The following is a 22,061-nucleotide window of genomic DNA, read 5'->3' as shown; positions in this document are numbered from 1 at the left end:
TGATATGTAACGAATTTCGCAATAGGCGACGAAATCAATTGTAAGAGCATATTAATGAATCACTAAATTGATCGTCTTAAACAACATGCACAAATGCGTCTTCCTCATATTAGTCAATTCAACTCTTTGCCTAAAATGATACCCGAAACTGTCGACTTTCAAACAGAGTAGTGGAATCAAAGAAAATCTTTTTAATCACATCACAATAATCGAAAGAGAGAGTGATTAAAGAGAAACTGCCACTTGCTTATAAGCCCTAATGAAAAATCAACCGAGATTTAGGGGTTTGGCAAAAAGCCGTTTTTGTGCTATGGGCACTTGACCAATTTCACTATTCTTGACGATTCGCCTTCGATTTGTCAGCGCAGAGCAGTTCAAATTGAACTGCTTAGTGCAAACTTAAACAGTTCAATTCGAACCGCTAAGCAGACGTAAAGTTAATGCTATTTGTGGAACACTTTTTTATATTGCGCCGAAGCGTCCAGAAGGAAACGAATAGGTGACTAAACTGGGCAACCACAGATTTTGACTGTTAGGGGTTTGGCCAAAAGCTCAAATTTTTTAGGGGTTTGACGTCTGCTTAGTGGTTCAAATTGAACTGTTTATGTTTGCAATAAACAGTTCAATTTGTACTGGTCTGCACTGACGAGTCGAAGACGAAACGTAAATAATAGTCAGAAGGAATTTGTAGTCGTTCTGGAACAAATTTGAAAGATCGAGGCGAACAGTCGAGTAGATGGTAGTAGTAAGCTCTTATTTGCAACATATAGTCAATTAAACATTCACACACATTTTGGACAAATTTTTGCTCTAGCCTGTTATCTATGGTTGATAATTAAATCCATGGAAGGTACCAAACTGATCTAGATTTTATCTGCAGATACGTAGAAATGTGTATATCCACGGAGATTGGCGTAGATCGGACATCGTTGCTGTCGTCAGCTATGGGAAGAGCTTGCTTTAAATATTCGCGACAATACACGTATACATCATATCAGACGGAGCTAATGAGTTCGCTTTCCCAGATCACTAACATAACGTACCAGTATACTTTTTACTGCCTAATATAGAAAGGTCGTTAAGAAAAATAATAAACTTTAGTCAGCTTCACAGTACCAATCCTCCCAATTCAACTGATCTATGCCTTATCAGATTAGATGAATTGCAACAAGTCAACATGTACTAAATCAAGGAGATAAGTTTCTGCATAAATTAGAGTTGACAGATCTTTTGGATGAATCGAATTACTTGAATAACTTTTTATCAAAAGAAGTAAATGGAAACTGGATCCCCTTTCATTCGCTGTATGGTAATGAAAACGCCTCTCTTCCAAGGAAGATGAATTTTTTTACTAAACGGCCACGTCAAAACGAATAAAAAAGACAAATCATTTGGCACCTCCACAGGTCTTGGACATAAATGGTGTCAATTATCGATCGTGACAGGTAAATCGACTCGTGAAATCGATTGAAAACGCAGATGACAAACAAACGGCTGAGGTTTTAATTTGAGATTTATTTATGGATTTATATTCGATAAAGCTTAACGGCCGATTTTTGTTATTAATACTCATCGTCTACCCTCTCGCGGATTAATTGAATCACTCTTGCTGCATCATATTCAGATCCACCGATAGGCACTCATCACCGATGTTACTGGGCGAAGTGTCAACCATCTGATCGTTGGACTCACTAGAGGGAGCCTGACTGAACATTTCGTTCGGTAGTTCTCCCTCCGGTACAACTTCCAGCATTGATTGGGCTGCTCTGGACTGTAGATGCCGTTCTATTTCCTCTGTAGTTAGATGGCCTTCCTGTTGCTGTTGTTGGTTGTGGTAATGATGGTTGGCAGGAAGCATGTGTTGTTGGGACTGAGCCTGCAGTTGTGCAATGACCTGTCGCTGCTGTGCTTGCAGTTGACGCTGCTGTTGCGCAATGGCTTGCTGCTGAAGCAACGCCTGCTGTGGGAGCTGCTTTTTCGGGCCAGGTTTCCTGCGTTTGGGAGGATTTTTGACCAACGAACTATTGTTTGAACTAGACGCATCGTTTTTCCGTTTACGACCAACTGTCGGTGCTGGTTCCACTTTAGATGAATCATCCGATGATTCAGTTTCTTCACTTTCCGACGATGTGAGTTCGGTTTTCTCATACTGCAACAATCGGTCTAGCAGAAAAGACCGGTCTTGGGTAATCTTTAACAAACGTCGCTGACTAGTGCGTAGGTTTTCTTGAAAGAACTCGTTTTCCTGAAACAAACAAAGATTATACATTGTTCGTTTAATACATCAAACAATAAATGTTCTTACGTAGAGTAGATATTTCAGCTTTTTCTTAAGCGTGTTATACTGTAGCTTGTAATCTATTTGTTGTCTGCGTGGTGGAACATCATCATCACTATCGTCATCCTGCCCAGAGCTGTCCCCGAGATCTCGATCTTCCGCCCCCAAATCATCTCCTTCCAATGAGTTGTGATTTTGACGAGAATGATGGGCTTGGGGTTGTTGCTGTTGCTGTTGTTGAAGCGCTTGTTCATTCATCGAACGACAGTACCAACCGTCCAGCATAGTGTTCGAACGATTAGAGGAAACAACAGGTATTTAACTTTTCTTTGTCGTAAAGCACAAGTCGATTAAATGTGGAAAAAATACGTGTTTTCCGGTGATATATAAAATTTTCACGAACAGTGATCACCACGAGTGAGTTCTGAGCTGATTAAGTTTCAGTGATGCCGGACTAACTTATCTAAAATTCTTAACATAACTCCGATAGTTTTTTTCAAATGAGGAGCATTTCCATATATAATAAATTTAACAGCACAATGCTGAAATTGAAGAGAAATTCCAGCGCATTGATTTTCAGCAACAGATGAAATAGAGAACACATTTTTATCGTTCAATGTTGTGACTAACTCTCTGCGAGCAACAACAAATTGCCAGTTATAACAAAATTTGATAACTATTGTTATTGGCGAAAAGACAAGAAAGTAAAAATACTAACATTTCGGCAGATCTGGCATCAGCGGTTATAAATGTCAATCGAAGTTTTGTTTAGATCAGAAATGCCATCTATTCAATTTTATCCGTATTGGACAAATTTGAAATTGAGCTGCAAATCTTTGTAATATTATGCAGATGTTCGAGGATCAGCGCAGAATTATGTCTAAATAAGCATTTGGAGCTTCCACTAATTTCAATTGTCATCGCATTGTGATACACAATTATCCGACAGAGAAATATGATCCATCTTGTGGATGCAGATTAATGTTCTATTCAGACGGCCCATCGCCTTCCATCACCGGTCATTTTTCTCACGGGCATTTCAATGCAGTGAGATATGACGATATGAAGAATGCTGGTTCATTGAAATTCTAATCCTATTACATTAATGTTTTGGATTAATATTGAAATTCTGTACTTCTGTAAATTCAGGAAATCACAAAATTTTTCTTTTAAGATAACAGGGAACCCTGTTAGTGAGTTCCATTGATGTGCATTTCCATTTGGGGATGTGAAAATATTACGATTAAGCCTTAAAATGAAGGAGGGTGACATTTTGTATATTTCACGCGTTTTTTTTTAAACGGCCAATAAGACATCCATCAACTTTCAATTTGAAGAGTAATTTCGAATGACTCGGCACTCGCTGAGAGTAAGTCATAACGAAAAGTTTTCTCTTTCGTCTGGTGTTAAATTTAATACTCTACCTTTCATAGATCGCTTGCAACTTGTTGACAGGTGGCTCATTGGCCGTTCTAAAAAAAACGCGTGATTTTAGTTTTGATACCGATTGTCAAATGATTTAGATGTAGTGGAAGATGATTCCATTGAAACTAGTAATAAAAATCTTCTTTATAAAACTCATGCTACAATTCTTTCAAATACAATTTGAAATCAATAAAAAATATCTAGGATGTTAAACTCAGCATAAATTACACTAAAACATGACTAAGATGCTTGGTTCATGGAGGAAGAATCATTGGTTTTATTTATTTTTAAAAACACAAAAATTCGCTCCGTTAATCATCTCATCTCCACGATTAATCTCAAATAGAAAAACCATTAGTCAGAGCAAAATCTGCCATCTCTATTTGATACATTGGCTTGAAGGATGAGATGAAAATATTAAAATCGCCTCAAACTTTCATGTCTTTTTACAGAAATATTGTATTTTTTTAAATTTATTAATCTTAAAAATGTTTTGTTTCAGTTGCAAGTCGAGTAATAGGCAAAATAATATACTGACTCAACTAATAAGATGACTATTGGTTCGATCCCCCTACGTTTGCTTTTTGTCTTTTACAAGCACATTACTTTATTATGCGATGCGTACTAATGGATTATCTTTAATACTTATTTCTAATCAGAGGAGAATGCGAAACAGTTGAACGCTTAATAGTAGAAGCCAATCCAGAATTTATGAAAACAGCAGCCAAAAAATCTGTTTTTGCTCACACCCCCATTGCTAAGTGCTAATCCAACCAGTTTCGTGACAAGTGTTTATTTAATGAAACTGCTGAGACAGTTTCCGTTTTCTCAAGCGAAAACGAAATTAGATTATTATTTATAATACTATGTTTCGACGTATATAGAATATGTGGTTAATTTACGTTATTATACACAAATGGCAAATTATTTTGAGCAATTTTTTGATTTAATAGCAATCTTCTTGTTATAACAAAAAGTATTCGTTCGACATACATTTTAGCACAATTATTGCACAGTATGAAAGTGTGCTGGATCAGAAGTGTGATCATAACTGCAACTGCTCTGTACTGACATAACTCTGACGTCTATAACGACAACACAATCATAAGCGGCCCTTACATGAGTCATTAAAAATGTCATTACTAAAAATTAATATCATTTTAATGAACGTGTAATGGTGCAGTAATGACGAGATTTCTATCAAATTTGAAATACATCATTACTTAGTCATCATTAAAAATGACAAACATAATGCTCGTGTAAGGGCCGCTACATGGTTCTGTTTTTTTTTCTTTGCTTTTTTTCTGCTCGTTGTTAAATTCGTAAGCAGGGTTACCAGTTATGCAGATATTAAAGAAAGCTCCATAGAAAAACTATTTTTTTCGTTTATTTTCTCAACTTTTTTTTCGGCAACCATGATCGAGCAAACAAAAAAAAAATTGTGGTTTAGAAACTGTGTCAGAAGTTCAGCTTTGAAAGCTATCTGCGATATCAAGTTATTCTCAAGTATGCGTTTTATAAGTTAAGATGTGAAGGGAGCTAATTTATTAATGAGCAATTTTAGGAACACAGTCATTGTTTCAAAATGCAGAAGCAGCTTATTTTGCTACCGTTGAGGAAAAATCCTACATAGAAATATCAGTTTATTCGGTACATTTTTCTTGAAAAACTTAAGTTTTTTTTCGTTTTCATCAATGGCTGTAAATATGACTTTAAAGCCAAACTTTTATTTTGAACAAACTTCCTGAGTGTGCAAAATTTAATCACCAGTTCGCTTTAACATCGTGATCTGCGATTGGCCATTGTTCATATTTTACAGAACAATCTGGTAGCACTGATCGATGGTGAGCGACCAAAGTGATGTAAACAGATGATGTCTACCGCCTGCAATTCTGCATTGATGCTTCTATGTTCGGTGCGTTCGGCACGAATGAAACGTGATTTTATTAATAATTTGTTGATTAGTGTAGTCGAAATTATTCGTTATTATGGGTGACAAACCAATGGGAGATGGCAAACGTTTTCTGGAAGGATTAATTCTTCGGGCTGAGGACGTTTTGGCTAAAATGATATACAAAGTGAGTACACTAAGGTACAACGAATCGGTAATTAACCTTGAATGTTTGGTTTTCTAGCTTCATCGATCGAATGTGCCGCTCGAAGAAATGGTTCCTTGGATTAATTCAGTGTATGGATTCGTTAATAGTTGGGAAGAATCGTTACAAGATGTCCGAATTGATGCACTGAAAAAGGCTGCTGCTTCCAAGCAAACCGCTAAAGAGGAAGCACTGATGGAAGAGATTAACCGAGACTACGGATCCGTCTCGAAACAGAACGGCGAGGATGGGATGTGGGAAGCTCAGCAGAGCAGTAAACGGAACCCACCCAGAACGGAGGAAGCCGAACCGGTGTTCGAGTATTTGGAACAGTCGCTGCAAGATTGTAAGTAGTAATTGTATTCATAATGAATTTTTCAGACAATCTGTTAACTGTAATGTGTGCGTTCATATAAGTCAATTCATAATGCTTCTTATGCCACTTTTGTTTGGAATCTAATTTCGCGACATAGCTATTTGCTCAAGTTTTCGGTTAAACATTTGCTTTGCATAACACTCGAAAGTGTTTGTTTTGGCAAGATGCTAAATTCTACCAAAACAGAAAAGAATAATTGTGTTGCTTGAGGAATTATAACAGATGATTTTTCATGGTACTAATAGACATACATTCTCTGGCTGGCCTCTCTTTCCGATTTTTTTTCTACCATTCACCTTAGTTCTGTTTTTTTCTGAAAACCGACCAGCCTCTGCCGAACCGATTTATTGCGTTTATTTGGTCACATTCAACAATTTCAATTTTGGCGGGTAGTACAGATTTTCGCGATGCGCGAGCAAAATTTCGACATCTTGCTTCTCTTGTATCGATACCATGTTCACAACTAAAGAGTACGTATCGGAATCAAACTGTCGGCGACCAAACACATCGTCAAAATGAAGGGAGTGTAAGTTTTTTTTTTCAATGCACGGAAAAATGCCATTATTGAAGCTCACACTAACGATACCAGATCGGCGGTAATCTCCGTAAATCTGTGGAGTGTTTGCAGGTTCTCCTCGAGCATGATCAATGCTTCGTGTGATAGACGACGGAAGATGATCTGGGATAGCACTTTGTAGGCGGCATTAATTCTGGTTGCCTCTTTTGAGAATGGGGTGTAATTCCCTTCCTTCCACTCCTCTGGTAGCTGTTGGGCTTCCAAGATTCTGACTATTAACCGGTGCAAACAGATGGTCAACTGCACATGGGATCCTTAACTTCTCTCAGTGTGCTGCAATGACATAGTCGATTCCTCCGTTGTCTTGAATCTCCATGCCTCTGATATCGTGCATTGTTGATGGCGGAGAGTTTTGTGCGCAGCTTCACCATCACCAGACAGTGGTCAGAGTCAACGTTAGCGCCACGATAAGTCCTGGCGACGATAATATCGAAGAAGTGTCGTCCATGAATCAGAACGTGGTCGACTGCGATTCCGTCTGATGAGGTGATCTTCGGGTGTAACGAGAAGCCCTGGCCATGTTATTGGAGGGGGCTAAAACGATGAATTGTATACCTTTTTTGAACTCCTCCTCTTGGCCTACCTGAGCGTTTAATTTTCCTATGATAATCTTGGCGTTGTAGCTCGGTTAACAGTTGTAGAATGCGTCCTTGTCAGCTTCCGGAGTGAGGGCTGTGCACGTTGAGTATGCTAAAGTAGAAGAAATGGCCCTTGATCCTCAACTTGCGCATTCTTTCGTCGATCGGCCATGAACCGATCAGGTCCCAAAGACATAAAAAAATTCGAAATTTTTATTACGTTTCGTCTTTGACTGTGGCTACTTTTAAGCACTACTACGAAATTACAGATGTTGATAGCAAGTTAAAATTCGTTTTTGCCGAAAATTGCCAAAAACGCTTATGATCTGGCAAGGCATCTGCTGCAGCTGAATTTCCAAATGTACAAGTGGGTGATCCTGAAACATGAAAGCTCACAATGGACCTGTGAAGTTTTGGTCTGATTTTACAACCCGCCACTACAGCGAAGTGTTACTGTTGTTTCGAAATAACTTTAAGGACAACAATCCACGCAAGTATTGAGCAAATAACAAGCAGGAGTGGAAAGGTGATTTGGGATGTATTAACGATGAAGAGATGGTAGAACAAAATGGCCCAACATGTTTTCCAACGAAGTGTCCATATTTTTTTCCGCGACAAGAACTCATTGATACATTTCCCGTTAGAGCTCGTGAGTTTCAAACGTTCAAAATTCTAATTTCGGGAATTTCATTGAATGCATGGAGCAAAAATTATTTTATTACAGGAAATGATCATAATCAGATCTCAGGTAACCAGTAAGCACTAATAATGGCAGTAAAAAAGCCAAAGTGTTTAAACAGATTCATGAATGCAATTCGCATAAATTTAGGTGCTGCAGTGAAACAATTCTACAATATGCGTATCGGTTGATAGCTAATGATGATTTAAAAGACATTTTGATATAAAAGAAGATTAGTGGTACTGCATGCCCCCTAGCTTACACTATGCTTGTTGATATCTCAATCTTACGACGCGAAAATTTTACTTCTACAATTTTTTTACCTACTGATGTATAGCTAATCGGGTATTGGAAGATATTTTTATTTGAATTGTGATCTAAGTTGTTCTGAAATCAAATTAAGGGTATTGCATGTCTCCTTACTTACTGAGCTTGATACTACCTTGAAGACCTAATCAAAATTTGTTTGAAACAAATATAGTTTAGTTTGAATCAAACATTGGAACCTGTAATATGTCGGGTTGAAACAAATAATTTTGTTTTATTTGATGGCAACTGATCGTTTTTTTGTTTCAAAAATCGGGATTTTTCTGAGTGTAGTGTTCATTAGGGTGCCAATATTTAGGAATTGGCATCTTTCATTTCGTAAAACGGTAGTGTTCAAAAGTTTAAGCTCCTCACAAAGTCCCTATACAAAATTTGAGCAAAATCGGATATGGGTAAGTAGTGAAAAGTTTGATAATTTTCGATCTTGACAAATCATCAACAATTTTTCGAAGTGCAAGATTTTTTTCCAAAATATTTTTTTCTAGCTGAAACCAGATCTCGTCGTTTCATGCAATTATGAGATATTTTTTAATGAAATATTATTTTTATGGTTATTTTTCAAGATCGAAATTTTTCAAACTTTGACTGTCGGGCGGGGTACCCTTTATCCATATTTAGCTTTATTGAATATGTTCATTATATTTTCATTTGAACTTTTTTCCGAGGTGTTTAAACTTTTGAGCAGTATCGCTTCACGAAATTAGAGATGCTCCTAAATATTGACACTCTACTGTACATGCAGTATATTCTCCACTGTTCTTTTATTTTTTCTTCTTGCCTCATTGCTTACTATTGCTAAATTTACGATAGTCCTAGCGTATGTTGCAGATCCTTTTACAAATAACGTTCGCTTTAATGAGCTGGTTACATCTAAGTTGAGCTGAGAAACAAATTTAGGGGTACTGCATGCCCCCTTCCTTACTGAGCTTGATGCTAACTTCAAGAGCCATAATCTGTTTTTCTAATCCAAAATCTTTCCTCTAGGATAGTCATTACCAAATATTATCTTAATTATTATTTTTATTTCTGACCTTCAGCATTTTGCAATATTGTAGGAGTGAAAAATTAATTGGAATTTCAGAATTTTTTTTTCTGTTGTAAATCAATCAGAATTTACCTTACACAATGCACACCTGTCATAAACAAGCATGATTGATGAATAGCCGTATATTTTGAAATAAAAATCGGTCTTAATTCAGTCCCAAGAGCGATTAAAGTGCCAATTAGCGATTATTTACTGTCATATGGCGCCATTAGTATGTGCTTATTGGTTACCTTGGGGATTCTATACATCTTTTTAAATTACGAATTTTAAAATTTGGCATATTCACACGTAGCAAGTTGAGCGTTTTCAAGTTTCTTATCATTGTAAATCATTCCACTTAGTATGGTGCTGCTAGTATTTATGATTTTGACTCGCATGTTTCGATATTGGATGCGCTTTTTTTTCGTTACAACAAGGTACTTATTATTAGTGAGTAAATCCTAATCGAATCAAAAACAAATCAAATTTTGCTTATTTCCCGTAGATAAACAAGGTCAAACCGGAGTTTGTTTCATAACAAACGTGATCTCGAATAGCACTTTATTCTATATATTGGATCGTTCCAACGACGGAGCAAAGACTGATCAAATACTGAAAACGCTTCAAAATGTGACTGCCCGGCTGGAGGAACTGCCAGCATCTTCATCCGAGATATTCGGATTGGAAATTCGAGGAGAAATATTCAGAGCAATACGAAATAAACCGGATCTCAGTACTACTCCGTCCCTGAGACTTTTGGACACCGGAGAGATTATACCGTTCGATGAAATGATGATACTCTACCGGCTTCCAGAGTACTATCAGAACATTCCACTGTTAGCCATTCGCTGTAAGCTCGTGGATGTGGCGAACGGAACGCTTTTTTGTGATTATCAGAAATATCTGAAGCAAAATATGTATGTCAATTTGAAGTACGAGATTTGTGAGATTGAATCGGCTACTTTGCATCTCAAGTTGGCAGCTATTCCACGGAATAAGAAACAGAAAGCGAAAGCTAAAGCTAAAAGGAAACCGGAGAGTGAGCCAGCAGTCCGAGATTATAAAATATCCGAAAATACTTTAACACAGGAGGAGTTAGCCATTCTGTACGAGGAACCCGAAAGCACTACGAACGCCATGAAGGCAACGATGGGATACATAGCTAGAGATGATGAAAGGATCTGTCCGTTCTACGATCCGTCGATCGGAGGTTGTTTTAAGGGAGCTGGCTGTAAGTTGGAGCATGTCGCAAAAGATCCCCATGGATGGACCCGAGATCGGGCATTACACAAAGTGAAGATCCGTGCCAGGCAGGTTGAACCGAAGATCGGTTCGGAACATGAGTTCGTTCCAACAGCTATCATAAGTGCTCAGGAATTCTACGGTCAGCTTGTGGTGCCGGGCTGTGGTGAAGCACTATCCGATCTACAGTTGCAACTAAACGATCCGATTAATGTTAGGACCTTCAGGAAAATGGATCATAAACCTTGTAGGTGTCCAATAAGTCAGTCATTACGAATAGATACGAATAAAACACTTTCAACTTGTAGATACCAGGGAGTACGTGTTTGCGCAGTATCAAGGCGAATGGTCACGGGCAGAAGTGATCGAATATTACGATGATAGCACGATTGTGGTATTCTACGTTGACTACGGCAATTACGAGCAGATCGGCATCGATGATTTGCGACTTTGGGATGATCGATTCGATTATCTTCCCCTGCAAGCGATTCACTGTCGGCTGGCGAACGTCCTACAGCCGGAAGAAAACGCTGACAAAGCAACGGCAGCCCTTCGTAGAGCAATCCTAGACAAACGGGTTCGGGTGAAAGTTTTGTAAATTTGAATTATGTTCTTTTGTAAGGATTGTTCTATTTCTGTACTACTTTTTACAGGGACATTCGTGCTTACTGGGAAGTGCTTGTGTTCGATGAACAGGGTGTCGACGTTGGTCGAATGTTGGTTGATAAAAACCTAGCTCTTCCTCGAAAACCACTCGTTATCAATGGTAAAAATGGATACGTACCTGCGTAAAAACGTTAAGTTCAATGCAATTGTGTTCCAATAAGATGTTCATCTCATTTTAATTTCGTAGTCCTGCTAATATATTTACTTTGTCTGTTTCAATTGTAAATTGTCTAATAAAAATGTTTTTTATGTATGCTTTTTTTTTGGACTAAAATCAATGTACTATATCACATTCTGCAATTTCACGTTGATCTCTTTAATTAAAATGGCTGATTTTTCGAAAAATTTCTATTTTCAGACAAAAACAAGCGAACCGGTCGCTGCGTAATTTCCCACGTCGGTACCGTTGCGCAGTCATTCTGTATGGTGGATCGGGATCATCAGGACTGTACCAAGTTGTTTGCTGCCATGCAAAACTCGCGCGGTTGCAAGCTCACAGAACTTCCGCCGTCCGGGAAAGTATTCGGTGTTTATTTGGATGCTTCATTGTTCAGAGCGGTTCGCAACAAACCGATCGAAAACTCCACACTCACGTTAACTTACATTCGGTTGTTGGACACCGGAGAAGTACTACCGTACGACGATTCGATGGTGCTTTCTGCCCTTTCCGAGTACTATCAGAAGCTTCCGGCATTTGCCATACGTTGTATACTAGTGGACATCCTGGATGATCCGTTCTGTGATAATCTTGAGCAGTATCTTAAGAAATCGTTACACACAACACAGTACTACAGAGTTGTTTCAGTCGAAGGACCCGTCTTGTTTCTTAATCTCAGTCAACAGCCAATTGTAGTACCGGAAAAACCACTGAAACTAGTGGCAGCTGACATCCCAACAGAATCCAGCCTCGGAAAGACTAGAAGGCGTAGATCGTCGTCAAAAACCAAACATACGAGTCCTACTCGTATGACTGTATTCAAACCAGAACCGATAGAAACCGGTGGTTCTATCAGTATTCGAATGCCGGTAACAACCACTTCGACGGAGCGTAAACCCACTTGTCCGTTTTATGATCCCTTCAATACAAAATGTGCCAAGGGAGCGCACAGCAAACTAGAGCCGATTCCAGCCCTGGATTCCACCAGTTCACCGGGTAGTCCGACCGAAGAGCCGTACCAGTATTTTCGAAATGATTCATCGGGAAACAGTGCTGAAGAAGATTCACAGATACAAATGATTCCACCCATTGGTTGCCAGGTGTACTTGATTCCGAAGTTTATCAAAGATATCGAACACTTTTGGTGTCATGTTGTCTCGCCGAACTTTGTCGACACGGACCTGCTGGAGATGGAGATGAGAATGAACTCTCCGGAGCACTCGGTACGCTATCGGAAGTTTACGAGTCCGCCGGGTAAGTTGGAGAAAGGTTTTTCAAAACATGTCTTGCAGAATATTTCGTGTAACAAAATGAATTGAAATTAATTTGAAAGAAATATGTAAGGGTCTGTTATATCGCGTAAGGAAGCTTCGCCGGAATGCTTGTTTCAGTAAGTACAGTTTCAACACTGGATGAAATGAGTTGAACAGGTGGAGAAATCTTTGACGAGTATTTGTATGAAGATGGTTTGAATTGTTCAGTGAATCTATGTTTAAAGTTTTTTTTTTAACTATGATGAGGATATTGTCGACGTATTCAAAAGTGAGAAGCGTACGTTTTAAGAATTCTAGAAGGATTCTGTTCTGCCACTAAAATCCAATTTTGAAAAAATATCGTATATGTGGTTAAAAGGAATCGGTTTTACTGGGAGAGAGTTGTTCCCTAGTTCATTCATTTTTAACCTACTTTTTTCTAGACTATAATTGTCTAAAGTGGCATTGGAATACACTAGCACTAGTTCTCCTCGAGGAGTGAGTGAACTGGAGTTCTTTATTGAAGAATGATAGTTCTCTTTTCTTCTCAATAGAAATAAAGGTAAGCGAATTCTTTGAGTATGAAGCTCACGAGCTTGGAAAATCTATACAAAAGAGAAATTATTGCAAAGAGCATTCACTATTATTGAATCGAAGAAACATACAAAGTGTCAGAAAAACGAAAGGACGGTTCAATAGAACTAATTCTTTCGGTACAACAGTTAGGTTTTCAACGGTTCTTTGAAATGAACGGTTTTGCCAATCTCTAGAATACGCTCCTAATTTAAATAAGTTTTGAGAAGGACTGATTTTCCAGATAGCATTAAAGACTGATTCAGTGGTAGTCTTACAAAAGATTTAATAGTTTGAAAAATAATTATTTTTATTTTTATTTCAATTTCTTTTTGCATTTATTAGGCTCTAAAATGCCTGATGATATTTCTGGTAACCTACGAAACACCAACAATAATCGAATTTGATGTTAAAGCTGCGTTCAAGAGCATTATTAGAAAAAGCATGAAGTCTGAATAGAATGTGTTGATTTTTCGAGAAAATTGCAAGAATTTTTACGCTTCATTCCTTCGTGAAATGCAAGACTCTACCTTTCATCAACAGGTATGGGCAAATATGTTTCTTGTTTTTATGCTATTGTGACATAACAGACAAAATAATGATGGAATGCATCGAGCTGGGTGGTATTGCCAGTTCAGAAGATGAACGTTTGGATAAACTGTGGTTGAGATATTTAAACGTAGTTCCAAGGAGATACCCGAAAAAAACAGGGTCCGGCACTCGAAGTGTAACCAACTTCAGACCGCTCGCGCAGCTGACGCACGGGCATCAGCTCTCTAGAAATTTGCTAAATGACAGTTCGGAGTTGTATTGTTTACAAGTGCAAGAAAGCATTTTGCCAAAAGTGAACGCGAAAAAAAAATCTTGACTTGAGAGAGCGAAGAAGTTGCTTCGTTTGGCCGACATTTTTCCAATTGAGCAATTTGTAAACTCTCAAAACGATAGGGTTTACTTGACCGACCGTTCATACGAGAATTTGAGTCATCGATTGGCCACCAGGAGGCAGCACCCGCAACAGATAATGGTTTGGGCCGCTGTAACCGCAGATGGGCGCTCTCCAATCGTTTTCATCGAGCCTGGCGTCAAGGGAAATTTCGACATATTATCGGGAAAGTATTCTGGAGGTTGCTTTGAAGCCGTGGGCAGACAAACATTTCGGTGGCAGACCATGGACGTTTCACCAGGACTCGGCACCGTCTCACAAAGCTCGAGTGAACCAATAATGGCTGAAAAACAACGTTCCGAACTTCATCACGTCCACACAATGGCTCTCGAATTCACCAGATGCGAATCCAATGGATTATTCTCTTTGGGCCATTTTGGAGAGCAAAGTCCGAACTAAAAGATACACCAGTCTCGAGGCGCTGAAAAAAGTTATTGTCCGCGAGTGGGCCTAAATACCTGCAAGTCACATTCGGCAACTTGCGATTCGTTTTTTGACCTTCTCAAAGCCATAGTCAAGGCAAAAGGTGGTCATATCGAGCAAAAGTGAATTGATTCTGAATTTTGTATTATTTTTACACATTTTGTACTTTGAATTAAGTAAAAGTAATTTTCCAAACTGAATTTATGGCCTTTTTAATTTTACTTCGAGTGCCGGACCCTGTATTTCATTTTCCAATTCTCGATATTATATTCGCATAAAAAAAACCGCATAACTCTGAAACTTCGCATAAAAAAAGACCGCAGAAGGGCAAACCGCATAACTCTGAAAATTCGCATAAAAAAAACCGCATAACTCTGAAACTTCGCATAAAAAAAACCGCATAACTCTGAAAATTCGCATAAAAAAGTCACGTAAAAAAAACCGCATAAAAAAGGCCGCATAAAAAAAGACCTCAGTGTACTACATTTGAATTGAAGTTGGTGAATATCTATTCAATCATATGTGAGAAAGTGAAGTGAGCAACATTTTATTACATTTGATTACTATTATTGGTACTTCCGCAACCAAAAGCTAAGCTCAATGCCGCATAAATTCGTGTCATTATTTGATATGTAATTTTTGCTCACGATACAATGCCACCGTGCCCACCGTGCATTTCTCACATCATCTCAATACGAAACAGCAGCGCGCAAGCAATAATAAAATGCGGAAAAGTTGATGCATACTTTTTCAAATTTCGATTGCTTTGGCTAAAATTTTATAGTTTTGAGTTGCATGTTCAGATTCTTTGTGTAATTCTGCTATAAACACTACTTTTCAGTTCTAAAACCATCCCCGTTTATACATTTCAAAAAAACAATTACGGCTCAGCAAAGCAAAATTTCAAAATTATAAGAATATTTAGTTGTGATAATTTTAATTGCGAAAACTTAAGTGTGTTTAGTTTTCCGAAAATCGGTCTAGTTTTTGATAATTGATCAAAAACGCTTGAATGAGTACATTCAAAAAAATACTGAACATAGGCTGTTTGGGCCTGTTCTAAAAACCGGGAAATTGAAATTGCTAATTCACTTGTCACCCTGTTTTTAACTTCACGCAACCCATGGAGAGAAACTGATGAGTTGTCGTCCTTCCGTAAAGAAGGTGAAGCATAACAATTTTCTCTCTTCCATATCCGATATTCTTCGCAGTGAGGACATTTTGTCTGAGTTGGAATAATATAAATTTCCATTTAAGTAACTCGAATCAGCAGAAACATGATTTTCAAATCGCAACGCATAATAATTTCTACAATCGTTCTTCGTCCACAGTTTTCCGTCAGCGAGTGTTCGCCAGGTACACGGATAAACGTTGGTATCGGGCAGAAGTAGCGCAATATTTCGACGAAAGTAACGTGCTGGTATTCTATGTAGACTACGGTAATGCCGAGATGGTTCTGCTGGAGAATGTTCGCCTATGGGACGAACAGTTTAGCTATCTACCCTATCAGGCGGTGTTCTGCCGGTTGGCAAACGTACGTAGAGTCAAACACTATCACAAACAGGCTGTGGTCGAGATGAACCGGTATCTGCTAAACCAACGTGTCCTAGCGACGATTGTGTAAGTGAATTTGCTGTTATTAGAAATGTCAAATCACCTTGGATACTTATGTTTGCAGGAACAATGGAACTCCGTGGAAAGTAAGCGTCTACGACAAAGATGGGTTCGATTTCTCGGTCGCCCTTGTGATGGCTGGTTTGGCTAAAAAATTAGAAATCGATAGTTCTTCCGAATTCTCTTCGAACGATGACACCGACGACGAACTGGATGACGAGATGGACAGGGCTATTCTTTGTACCTAAGCGTCCACGCTATCCTATTTATTATTAACTTTGGATATTCTGTATCAATCGTAACATGTGAATTTTTGTTTAAAGGTGAAATGTTGTATTTGAAGAACTTCGAATAAATTACTGGAAGAAAACGAAAAACGAGGCGATGAGTGACGAACAGATTTATATGATTAAGGAAGTTATAATCACGCTGGTCGCACGCCACAGTCACCACGGTGTATGTAACATGTGCATGTGATTTGCGGCAGCAGCTCCAGTCGTGACAAGGAAGAAGCAACGGATCGCATCGTGAGTTGACATCACATGCTGCCTGGTGGCAGAACGAGCGTAAATTATTGTTCCGTTTCATCTCAATCTTTTTAAACTGCTTCAACAGTAGCCTACCTTGCGATGCCTCTCCTAATGGGTACTAAAATTAGTTCCAAATTGAGCAACAGAATGAAGGTACCGTGCGCTGCTGGCATGGTTCACTAGAACCAAAGGGGAAAAAGCAAAACCGTTGAGGTTGCTGCCTGTCAAAAGGAATAAATTATAATTGAATTGAAATCGTTAAAATTAGCTCCCAAAGTAGTAACACGTGGGGCAACGCTCCGATTTTCACGCGTGAGAAACTCTCTGATCTTCCGAGAAAACTTGTCTGCTCGTATTCCGCTGAAAGCGGGAAATTTACGACAATCACAGTTAGATCTTAATTGGATGTGTCTGTACGCACTTATTGCACGTAATTTGAGTCAACATTTAGCAAAGTAGCACTGCGTCATTAGTTTGCTGTCACAATCGTGCCACGCTATTCCGCACGCCATTTAAATGCGGATTCCTTGCGTTGTGCGAAATTGATCATTCGAGCACGTTAAACCCGATGCAGAAACATAGATAAAAAGGATAAAAAAATGTATCGAGTTTCGGTCTTTTATTCTGCAGTATAGGTAGCCGCTTTATGCCGTACCTTGTTTGTTGATGATTTTGATTTCTTGTTGCTGTATGTGCACATTGCATTTCTCCTTTGTTACTGACATGTGTTCGGAAAGGAGATATCGAGAAGAGCTCATTGCATTCGACGAATGTGACAAAGCTTGCACATTGAATTCTGGCTTTGCTGCTTTTCATCGAGAACCGAAAGATTGCTTTTTGTGATAAGAATTTCAGTTGTTGAAACGAGTTACCCGATGCGGTGCGGATTAGGGGATTGGACGAAAGGGATTTTCCTGTTCGGTAGTATTTTTTATCATATTCATATTTATTATTATATTAATGTACGACACATTCAAATTTAGAACTTTATATCACAGATTAACTGACAGGACACTCAAATTAGATTCTTCAATCATTTTAACGGTCATTTCGAATATTCCTTTATTTGGGACAGTACTCACATGTGTCATGATAGCGCCACGTTACCCTATTAAAAACATCCTGTCTGTCATCTATACTGTGTTTATTTTTTTCATTTACCAACAGAGTTGCCATTCATGCAGAATTACCTGTAATGTATTGATTCGTATACGTCCATGCGAATTTCATGCAGGATACAGATTTAATACATATTGCCAAAACTATATACAGAATTATGCCTACTTCTCATCCTCCAACGCAATACAAAATCGAACCCGTTTTGTTACAATATTTACTTGCTTCTGGTCTGCCGCCACTTAATTTCGGATGAAAACTACCAACACAATAAAAAATAGTCTAGATGAACAACGTTGAGTCAAATAAATGATTACCTTCCAACATCGCGAAAAAGTTAAATATATTATCAACGTAATCCAATAATTTATTATGACGATTCATTTTCAAAAATTTTGATGAAATCAGGCATCCCTGCAAGCAGCTGATCGGTGTTGACAAACGAGGAGAAACCAACTAGTAAAAAAACTTTTTCATAACACAAGGGGTGTACCGCTAGTAAATAATTCGCGCAGTACAATATAGGTGGAACTAGTGCATCACGAAAAATTATTTTCATAAGAATTTACTCATACTGTCATGTCTGTTAGTCTGTGTTTATATCACTGACCAAAAATTTGCATCAGCAGTTCAACATAATCTACTGATGAACTGATGAGTCGAAGACGAAACGTTAAAACCAAGAAATAAGTCATGTGCACTTTGCACAAACTGGCTACCACGAGGTCGTTTCGAACTCATTGAAAATTTTTACCGTTCTTGAAAAATTCATTAAAATATATAGCGTTAAACAACGAGAAAGCTAATCGGTACTTCGATCGAATGTAAAAATTTACATTCTGTAATTCGATCGATTGATGCTTTTGTATGAAAAACTTGAACTCGATCAAGAAACGGAATGCAAAAATTAGCATTTGATCGAAATAATACTAACATATAGCCGAAGTGAGCTTGTTTAAGCATCACCTGGTAAAACTTAGAATAGTTTTCGATCAGTTTTGAAGATTTCGTATCATTATTGCATCGTATTTTATACTAACGTTGAAAATTTTAATATTTTCAACACTCATTATCGTGTGACTCCGGAACCGGAGGTCGTATAAAGTTCAAGAACAGGTTGTGGCATTTTATTTGACCCTAATTTTGTGAGAATCGGTTTAGCGGAGTCCGAAAAATCAATGTAAGAACAATTTCTAAGCCATTTGACCCCTCCTTCCGGTACATCCAAAGCCGGATACCAGAGAAGTGAGTTGTGTAAATTTTAAACTAGCTAAGTTTAAAAATAATGAGAATTTACTCGTCAGTCTGAAGAAATGGGACACTTTTTAAATCGTCATTTTTCAAATCTCGCTCCACAAATCGAATTTTTTTCACTTGTCACCCTATAAATCCGATACCGGAAATCATTTCCGGATGATATTCGATACAGTTCTATGGATTTATTAGTGTTCATAAGTGTTGTAATTCTAGATGTATAATTTATGTTAGTTTAACATGGGAGATCTATAATATAACTGAAACGTATCCCCTTCTTCTTCTTCGTGTTGTTCTGGTTGGCGTCACCTCACTTGAGATGACCACCCCTATTCTGTACGTCGATCGATTCGAAATATTCCGATCGAATGTGCAATTTCCATTCTGCATTCCGTTCGAGTTGGTATGAACTCGAATATCATTCGTTCGAGTTGTTAAATTTTCGAACATTACTCGATCGACTTGCGTACGTATTACTTCTGTTCGGTTTAGAATCGTTCTAATTTGTTTATACAAGTGCGACGGTTTCGTTTACTAATAAATGAATAATATAAATAGAAAAAGAACGTGTAAGTAGTGTTGACAGCTTTGATGGTTGGTGTTCGAAATTTCAAGTGTCCCGAACGAATCATACAAGTCGAACGGAATAAATAATGCAAAATTCGAACTCGAACGAAAGTGTAGAATCGTTCGTATCACAAATCCGTCGGATTGCAGAATCGGGGTGGACGCCAATTTCATGGCACAGCAACTTAGGCTATATTGCCAGTTAATTTCCGTTTATAGTCCAATGGACTTTCTTTTCACTACAAGCGAAAATCTCGCTGTAAGGCTGCGTCGAGTCGTCAAAGTACGGATAAAAATCCTTTCTTTCTTGCGAAATACTCGAAATTTCTCCGGACTAACACGATGCAACGTGCTCACCCGTTGAGAGTTCCACCGGAAGTCAAACGTATCCCCAGTAAACCGTTTTAGTTTTATTTATTGGAACAATTTTCCTGTCAAATTTATAACTGGCATACGCTGTCGTTCTTATTTTTTAAACACGTGCAAATCGTTGCTGGGGCTGCCAGTTTTTCTTGTTATGATTCTCAAATCTAAATCTTAAATCTGACAAATTATGCATCTCCTGAACATGTCTTAAGAAAGACAAAAATGGGACAGTAGCGAACAGTAATTTTAAATTTTACAGTAGAACTGTTCGAATAAATAAAACTAAAACGAATTGCTGGGGATACGTTTATTCCAATTTCATTTGTATTATAACACATGGGCTGAAAAGTCCCGGGTCTAACAAAGAGAACACGATTTTTTTTATTCCAAATTAACTTTATTCATCGACGTAATCTCCATCAAGAGCATCGCGATCATTCCACCGCCGCTCTAACATTTCAATACCACTTTTGTAGAAATATTTATCTATTGCCTCAAAATAGGCCTCAGTTTTAGCTGTAACCTCTTCATTCGAGCGAAATGTCTTACCGGCAAGCATATTTTTAGGTCTGCGAACAGCCAGTAGTCGTTGGGAGCCAAATCTGGCGAATACTGTGGATGTGGGAGCAATTCGAAGCTCAATTTATATAGTTTTGCCATTGTTTTGATTGACTTGTGACACGGTGCGTTGTCTTGATGAAAAAAATTTTATTTTCTTTGCCATATGCGGTCGTTTCTTTGCAATTTCAGCCTTCAAACGCTCTAATTGCTTTATATAATATTCACTGATAATGGTATTTCCTTTCTCAAGATAATTGATAAATATTATACCACGCACATCCCATAATACCGAGGCCATAACCTTTCCAGCCGATTGTTGTGCTTTTGGTGGATTTGAGCGAGCTTCGTTTGAGTCCGGAGTGAAGTGATCAGTTCATGTTTCATCCATTGTCACATATCGACGCAAAAATTCCGGTTTTTTAGGTTTAAACATGGCCAAACGCGTTCTGCATTATCGGTGTCTCTACGACCACGTTTGAAGTCAGCAAGCTAACGTTTTATTGTTGTTTCTGATGGAGCGGAATCTCCATAACATTTTTCAAGCCATTGCTTCGCTTCCATCACTATTTTTCCCACCAAGATGCAGTGTAAAACTAAAACACGAAATTGTTTTTGATCCGTGGTTCTGGAAATAACAAAAGTAGCGTTACTCTTAGCACAATAACTCACAAACTAATGAATATCACGAAATTTGAACAACTGTCTTTTAAACGTTAGTATTAACTGAAAAAAGATGACTGCAATAAAACTAATGCCATCTATGTGTTAGACACGGAACTTTTCGACCCATGTGTTAGATCTCCCATATAAAACTTCCAGTTGCTCTCATATTTTCTATGTTTGGGAGACAAGTAAAACTGTGTTCCCGTTTCAGTTCTGTTGTCCATTTTCCAAATAAAATTTTCAGTGGCTGAATATGCTCTAAGTTCGCTTCGGTTTCAGCTTTATTAGTCATCTGCCATCGAAAATTTTTAATTGTGAGAATTTATCTTTAAAAAATGCACATATCCTAATAGAATCCGATAGCGTTCTATAGTAGGATCATAAGACTTTGTCTATGAATGTAAAAGTTGGTGAAAATGCAAATCAAAAGTTCTTAAGTCGGGGTTACAGACATGGGGTAGCTTAAAAGAACACACAAAATGTACTATACACTAAGATTCGATTTCGATGATCGGTAATTTTTTAAACGAAAATTTCTGTGAAACGCTTCCGAATTTTGTGTGTAGATAACTTTTGAGGAAAGCTTTAGTGTTCGGATATTGAAATAGATTGACGCATATTTTTGGATTTGTTGAAAAGGTCAACTTTTATATCTGAAATAGGCTGCCCGATATTGTTTGGTCAAAAACTTTAAAATATTGAATACAAAAATCATATCAAGCATTCATTTCGTAACAATTCTCCAATGTTTAATTAATTACTAATATTTAACA

At 38.0% G+C, this 22,061-nt stretch overlaps 2 protein-coding genes across 3 annotated transcripts; one reads left to right on the top strand and one right to left on the bottom strand.

Moving 5' to 3' along the window:
• Positions 1–1,495: 1,495 nt before the first annotated feature.
• Positions 1,496–2,717, bottom strand: LOC131426135 (putative uncharacterized protein DDB_G0271606). Its single transcript, XM_058588591.1, has 2 exons — positions 2,306–2,717; positions 1,496–2,245 (listed from the first exon to the last, which is right to left on the bottom strand). The coding sequence occupies exons 1-2, from the start codon at positions 2,561–2,563 to the stop codon at positions 1,601–1,603; spliced, it is 903 nt and encodes a 300-aa protein (XP_058444574.1). The 5' UTR covers positions 2,564–2,717; the 3' UTR covers positions 1,496–1,600.
• Positions 2,718–5,554: 2,837 nt separating this feature from the next.
• Positions 5,555–16,587, top strand: LOC131426134 (uncharacterized). Of its 2 annotated transcripts, none has more exons than XM_058588589.1 (5): positions 5,555–5,781; positions 5,839–6,145; positions 11,627–12,679; positions 15,949–16,237; positions 16,296–16,587. In XM_058588589.1, the coding sequence occupies exons 1-5, from the start codon at positions 5,692–5,694 to the stop codon at positions 16,477–16,479; spliced, it is 1,923 nt and encodes a 640-aa protein (XP_058444572.1). In that variant the 5' UTR covers positions 5,555–5,691; the 3' UTR covers positions 16,480–16,587. The 2 variants fall into 2 exon arrangements, with proteins under 2 accessions (XP_058444572.1, XP_058444573.1); XM_058588590.1 differs by lacking the exons at positions 11,627–12,679; positions 15,949–16,237; positions 16,296–16,587 and adding exons at positions 9,866–10,849; positions 10,911–11,196; positions 11,256–11,521.
• Positions 16,588–22,061: the final 5,474 nt, after the last annotated feature.

This window comes from Malaya genurostris, chromosome 1 (genome assembly GCF_030247185.1).
Source record: "Malaya genurostris strain Urasoe2022 chromosome 1, Malgen_1.1, whole genome shotgun sequence".
Classification (NCBI taxonomy): Eukaryota; Metazoa; Arthropoda; class Insecta; order Diptera; family Culicidae; genus Malaya; species Malaya genurostris.
The sequence above is the reverse complement of the archived record's forward strand: the minus strand, read 5'-3'. Positions and strand labels throughout refer to the sequence as shown.

What these genes read in the sequence shown, in the direction of transcription:
- LOC131426135 (XM_058588591.1), bottom strand. Translation starts at nt 2,563, where the DNA reads ATGCTGGACGGTTGGTACTGTCGTTCGATGAATGAACAAGCGCTTCAA. An exon ending in AGCTGAAATATCTACTCTAC is followed by an intron (nt 2,246 to 2,305) that starts GTAAGAACATTT and finishes TGTTTGTTTCAG; the next exon opens with GAAAACGAGTTCTTTCAAGA.
- LOC131426134 (XM_058588589.1), top strand. Translation starts at nt 5,692, where the DNA reads ATGGGTGACAAACCAATGGGAGATGGCAAACGTTTTCTGGAAGGATTA. An exon ending in TGGCTAAAATGATATACAAA is followed by an intron (nt 5,782 to 5,838) that starts GTGAGTACACTA and finishes TTGGTTTTCTAG; the next exon opens with CTTCATCGATCGAATGTGCC. An exon ending in GAAGTTTACGAGTCCGCCGG is followed by an intron (nt 12,680 to 15,948) that starts GTAAGTTGGAGA and finishes CTTCGTCCACAG; the next exon opens with TTTTCCGTCAGCGAGTGTTC.